The following is a 6,000-nucleotide window of genomic DNA, read 5'->3' as shown; positions in this document are numbered from 1 at the left end:
AAACCCTAATCGATCTCACGTTTGCCTTTCAAGGCATCGGGCCCAGTTTACTTGAGGTGCGGAAAGAGAAACTGCGGAAAGATTTCCTTTGCATGCATGCATCCCTCGTTTACCTCTCAAAATTTTTAGGAAGGAAAGGAAATTTCATCCGTCCGCGGATGAATTTTTGGCCAAAATCAATCTCCTCCAAATCGGACGGAAAGCGAAGGATGGAAAACCAAAAGACACAAATATCCTCTCCTCTTCACTGCTCTCTCTTCTCTCCTCTTCACTGCTCTCTCTTCGTCCTGCTCCAAATCGAACGCCGCGGCGGACTGCGCGAGCAGAGCTCTCACCTGCTCGAATCGGCGAGCAGCGAAGGAGAATCTGTTCTTTTGCGTTGCAGATCTCAAGAACTGCTCTGCAGCAGCAGCAGCATCTACCGGCGATCCACCGCCACGGCCGGACAAGCTTCTCGGCGGCCTCCTTAGGCCTGACTTCGAGGAAGCATCCTGCGTGAGCCGTTACCAGTCTTCCCAATTCTGGCACTCCAATCACACCCCTTCCTCTTACCTCCTCCGGAAGCTCCGGAGCTACGAAGCTCTCCACAAGAAGTGCGGCCCCAACACCGAGCTCTTCAACCGGAGCCTCCAACACCTCAACGCCGGCGCCGGCGGCGGAAACTCCGAGTGCAATTATGTGGTGTGGCTCCAAGCCGGTGGCCTCGGAAATCGACTCATCGCCCTCGTCTCTGCCTTCCTCTACGCCCTCCTCAACGACAAGGTTCTCCTCCTCAGCGTCCCCGGCGACCTTCACGACACCTTCTGCGAGCCATTCCCGGACACCTCATGGGTTCTGCCGTCCAATTTCCCCATCTCCCTGCGGACTGCTGCTCCTGGCAGCGATGTGATTTCTCACGAACAGGTCGACGTCTGTCGACCGAGCATCCTCCGTTTACTCTCCCTGCAACGAGCTGCGGCGAGGGATTTCCTTTCCCTCCCTAGGGATTTATTTTCCCTAGGGATTCCTTTCCTTTCCTCATCCGCACTATCAAGTAAACATAGCATAAAATTACGCTTGAAGCCGCATGAATGAAACCCTAATTGTGCTTTTCATTTTTTTTTTGCAGCAAAAAATTGTGTGTTTATATTTAAATAACAAATTTGATTTTTATATTTCTTCTAATGTAATTACAGGTTTTTATTTTTCGTTTAGAATTTGAATTTTATTTAAAAAGCTATGTAGAATCTGGATTACAGCAAGAGCAAAAAAAATATATAAAAAAACTTTTTTATAATTAAAAATTAAGAAAAACTATTTGATTTTTTCCCATTTTTTAACGATTTAAGTAGATTCGGCATTCGCCAGTGTGGACTGTGGACAGTCGTGCAGATAAGAGTGGTGACGCCTGTTATGATAAATATAACGGGAACTTTATGTCATGTTTTATTTAATTGTTCCCCCGATATCATTATAACGGTTGTTACTGCTTTTATGCCGCAAGAATCTTAAAATCGAGCCACAGGCTTCAACTTCATTACCATTTCCGATCGATTTGGGTCCGCAGGAGAAAGAGGAGAGGATGGGTGGCGGCGGAGGCGGCGTGGTTAAGGACGTTGGTTCAAAGGCGGAGCTCGATGAAGCGCTCCGCGGGGCGTCGGAGGTGGTCGTTCACTTCTGGGCGTTTTGGTGCGAGGCATCGAAGCAGATGGATCAAGTATTCGGCCATCTCGCCACGGACTTCCCTCACGCGCTCTTCCTTAGGGTCGGTAGCCTGCTTTTCTACCATTTTCTCTTTCGGTTTTCTGTGAAAGGATATTTCTTTGATCTGATCCAACTTAGGGTTTGATAGGAGCCCGCGTAACCGTGAGATAGGAAGTAAGAGAAAAGGGAAAAGGAAAAAAGATTATCATTTTGAGGGACCTCCAACATCCAAAGGCTTTTAATTTATTCAAAAAACTTGAGTCTTTTAGTATCTAATTAGTTTCAATGAGAATGCATACTTGTTTTATTTATTTTGTTTCATTAGTTTTGGTATGTTTTTTTCTTGTTCGCATGCATCACAATGTTTGCCTTGGAACTTTGTGTTTGCATTTTTTCCATTGTTATTTGATCTTATAAGCTAGTATCCTTTTAGGTTGAAGCTGAAGAGCACCCAGATATTTCTGAGACTTATGCAATTTCAGCTGTTCCTTATTTTGTATTCTGCAAGGTTAGTTCTTTCCCAGCTATTTCTTGTTTTGAAGGTGCACAAAGATGGATGATTTCTACATTGTGACCTTGACTACTGTAAAGATATTTTGATGGTACCTTAATTTGAAATAAGTTTCCTGTAGTAGGGGTTAGTTGGATAAGAGTTTGCATACTGTTGGAAAGATTATAACAAGATTTTTAGTCAGATCTAACCTATAAAAGTATTGTACTGGAAGGCACTAGTCTGACAATAATGTTCAGATTGTTATTTCATTTAATTGTTACTTCATATTCAAAAGTATCATGGCAAAGATTTTTTTTGTCAAACAGGTAATTGGTTAGTGCTATGATTAAATTCTTGGTGAAAATACTGAACGTTATTGTGCAGTAGAAATAATTCTGGCATTGAGTTAACTTTATTTATAATTTACTCTAAAAGGCTGGAAGGCCGTAATATTCGGTAGATTGCAGTAAGTTTTCTTCACTAGGTTTTTTTACATTTTAGAGTTAATGAGGAATTTAATTACTTATGTTATAGGCTTAAGGCCACATGAGGTATTTACTGATTGGGTGTCTGGTTGTCCCTGAGTCCCATATATATGTAGTGTAGAATTAGGTTATCTTCTTCAATTGTTTTAGGAGTCAGAACTTTGATATGAGGACACAACCTCCCATTTCTTCATTCATCTTACCACTTTCTCCTGTCTATTTCCTCCTCTCTTCTGGTTGAGAATATAAAAAATTGATTGAGGGGTACTGCTGCACTTGACGGCTCCCCTCCCATCTCTTGTAATTAATTCCATGCCCCTAAGCTTCTGCTCAAACATCAATTTTTTCATGATTCACTTATCTTCTGTACATTGTGTAATATGTTGTTAGTTAGTTTGTTTCGTCCAACATGTACTTCCTGTCAGTGTAATGGTTAAATTTTGTTCACTCTTAGTTTCTCCTGACACCATCTTTATATCTCTGTGTAAAATTATCAAAAACTTAATCTTCTCCTGACATTTTCCCATCTCTCAGTGTAGACTTGGACACTCACTCCGTCAGTTGCAACTTCAAAAGATTGATTAGTGTTTGTCTATCTTCTAGTTTCATCTCTTCATCAAGTAGAATTAGAGAGCATTACATACCAGAGGTAAAACCAGATCTTTCAAAAGTAATATCAAATTTCATCAGTATCCCTTCCTATCTACCTTCTCAGATACTGGAAACCTACCTTTCTATCTATTTTCTCTACGGCCCTTTGCATTTTGTCTATTCATAATCACAAACTTTTAGAATCCTACAATTTCTTTGATTTGAGGTTAAGAAAGAAGATTTTACTCATTTGAAAATCAGTTCATATTTCTATTTTGAAGATCATCTTCAATTTCACATTCAAAGTCTCTTTTTAAGATCATCATCAATTTCAGTCCAACTATCAAATCTTTTGAAGATAATTCAACATGATCACTAATATTTTAATCCTTCTGACATTTTCTTTGAGTGTCTTTATATTTTTATTAATCTATGGGTCATTTCTGTTTCAGGTAACAAGTGGACATAGAAAATACTTAAACTCCATTTTGTGGGGGTATTGTGCTATAGGTGCAATCTCACATAAGGCATTAAGTGCTTGGTGTTAGTTTGAGATATTTGTTTGGTTTACAAACTAATCATGCCATAAAATTCGAGTGGAAGATTTGATTGATTAGGACAAAAATTTATTCTTTAGCTTCCATTTTCCGGATATTAATATTTAGTTTTATTTCATTTCGTCAGGATGGTAAAAGTATTGATACACTTGAGGGGGCAAACCCAACTGTTTTAGCTAACAAGGTTGCAAAACTTGTTGGACCTGCTAGCTCTGTAGAATCTGCTTCACCTGCAAGTCTAGGGATCGCTGCTGGCCCTGCAGTTCTGGAAGTTGTGAGAGACATGGCAACACAAAGTGTCTCTTCCAAAAGTGAAGAAATGAACTCTGACCTCAGTGATGAACTGAGAAAGCGTCTACAGCAGCTTGTCGACTCATACCCTGTTTTCTTATTCATGAAAGGAAGTCCAGAGCAACCTAAGTGTGGATTCAGTCGAAAGGTGGTTAATATATTGAAGAATGAGGGAGTTGAATTCGGAAGCTTTGACATTCTTTTGGACAATGAGGTACGTGAAGGAATGAAGAAGTTTTCCAATTGGCCTACTTTCCCTCAGCTCTTTTGCAAGAGTGATCTTCTTGGCGGGTGTGATATTGTAGTTTCCATGCATGAAAGTGGTGAATTGAAAGATGTGTTCAAGGACCATGGAATTCCTATCATTTCAAACGAAACCAAAATTGCAAAAAATCCAGAAAGTCCTATTCTAGAAAAAAGTGGTGACATTTCTGAATCCACAGGCCTTAGTGCCGAAGTTGCTTCTCGGCTTCAAACTCTTGTAAACTCAAGCCCTGTTATATTATTCATGAAAGGGAAACCAGAGGAACCAAAGTGTGGGTTCAGTCACAAGGTTGTCGAAATTCTTCAGCAAGAGAAGGTGGCTTTTGATAGCTTTGATATTTTATCTGACGATGAAGTGAGGCAGGGTCTTAAAGTTTTCTCTAATTGGTCAAGCTATCCACAACTATATATAGGAGGCGAACTGATTGGAGGATCCGATATTGTGTTGGAGATGCAAAAGAGTGGGGAGTTGAAGAGGGTTTTAGCTGAAAAAGGAGTGGTTCCAAAGGTTACCCTTGAGGATAGGCTGAAAAACACCATTACCTCGTCACCAGTGATGCTTTTCATGAAGGGAACGCCTGACGCACCGCGCTGTGGTTTCAGCTCAAAAGTTGTTAATGCCCTTCAGAAAGAAGGAATCAGTTTTGGGTCCTTTGATATCCTTTCTGATGAAGAAGTAAGACAGGGATTGAAGACCTATTCTAACTGGCCAACCTATCCTCAGCTTTACTACAAGGGTGAGTTGATTGGAGGATGTGATATTGTGATGGAATTGCAGAGCAGTGGGGAGCTCAAGTCGACTCTTTCAGAGTGATGTTAATGCTATGGTTGTAGTACCAGTTAATCATGTTTCCCTTTGTGGTCCTAATTCCGATCCACTTGATGTGTATCGTACCCTTGTGTTGTTTGTTACCCCCTTGATACCATATGCTGCCAGTTCATCTGCAATACCTTCAGTTTTCTTGATATTTTCCTCATGGATTTATGATTCTCATTAGTTTAACCTTTTAAGTTAAAGAACTTTTTAGTTGAAACTGATGGTACATCTATATACAAATAGTTTCGATTCTGTGTATCTTGCTTGACAAATCTTGTTTGGTGATGGGGTGCATCTGAGCTTACGGGCTTCAAATGATTATTTGGCAATCAAGTATTTTAATGCCTAGATTAATATCCTCCATTGATTTGTTTGTCCGATTACAATTATCTGTAAGTTGAATTTCTTCTTTATTAAATAGCATGTTTTATCAGTTTTTTTATGATTGATTATAGTTCTGTTTAACAAATGCCAGTTTAGCAAAGATGTTTGCGTCATCTGCTCGACTGTCTTTAGTATTCTCGGTGGCCGGAGTAGCTTGATGAATCTGCAAAGATGTTCATGAATATTTCAAGTAAGAGAAAATCAACTTCACCAATATTATTGACAGCGTAATGTTATCTGCAATAGTAGGGAGTAGTAGCTCACTCACAACCAACAGGGTTTTTCTAAGCCCCTCCTTCCTTTGTCTACATTTGTCTGTAAAATCCACTATCCACCCTCCAAACACCAGTTTTATTAGTTGTAGGTTGCAAGTAGAGAGTGCAAACATGAAGCATTTGTTTCTGTTTCATCTTCAAATGGTTATAGGCAACAAAG

General features: G+C 40.0%; 1 protein-coding gene across 1 annotated transcript; it reads left to right on the top strand.

The window, feature by feature from the left end:
- The first annotated feature begins 1,518 nt into the window (after positions 1–1,518).
- LOC141838544 (monothiol glutaredoxin-S11-like) lies at positions 1,519–5,341 on the top strand. Its single transcript, XM_074726050.1, has 3 exons — positions 1,519–1,744; positions 2,117–2,191; positions 3,937–5,341. The coding sequence occupies exons 1-3, from the start codon at positions 1,562–1,564 to the stop codon at positions 5,176–5,178; spliced, it is 1,500 nt and encodes a 499-aa protein (XP_074582151.1). The 5' UTR covers positions 1,519–1,561; the 3' UTR covers positions 5,179–5,341.
- The last annotated feature ends 659 nt before the right edge of the window (positions 5,342–6,000 follow it).

The sequence above is a fragment of the Curcuma longa genome, chromosome 11 (assembly GCF_044706935.1).
Source record: "Curcuma longa cultivar G26 ecotype Majalengka, Jawa Barat chromosome 11, ITB_CL_G26_1.1, whole genome shotgun sequence".
In the NCBI taxonomy this organism is placed as follows: domain Eukaryota; kingdom Viridiplantae; phylum Streptophyta; class Magnoliopsida; order Zingiberales; family Zingiberaceae; genus Curcuma; species Curcuma longa.
This window is presented reverse-complemented; position numbering and strand designations above follow the sequence as displayed.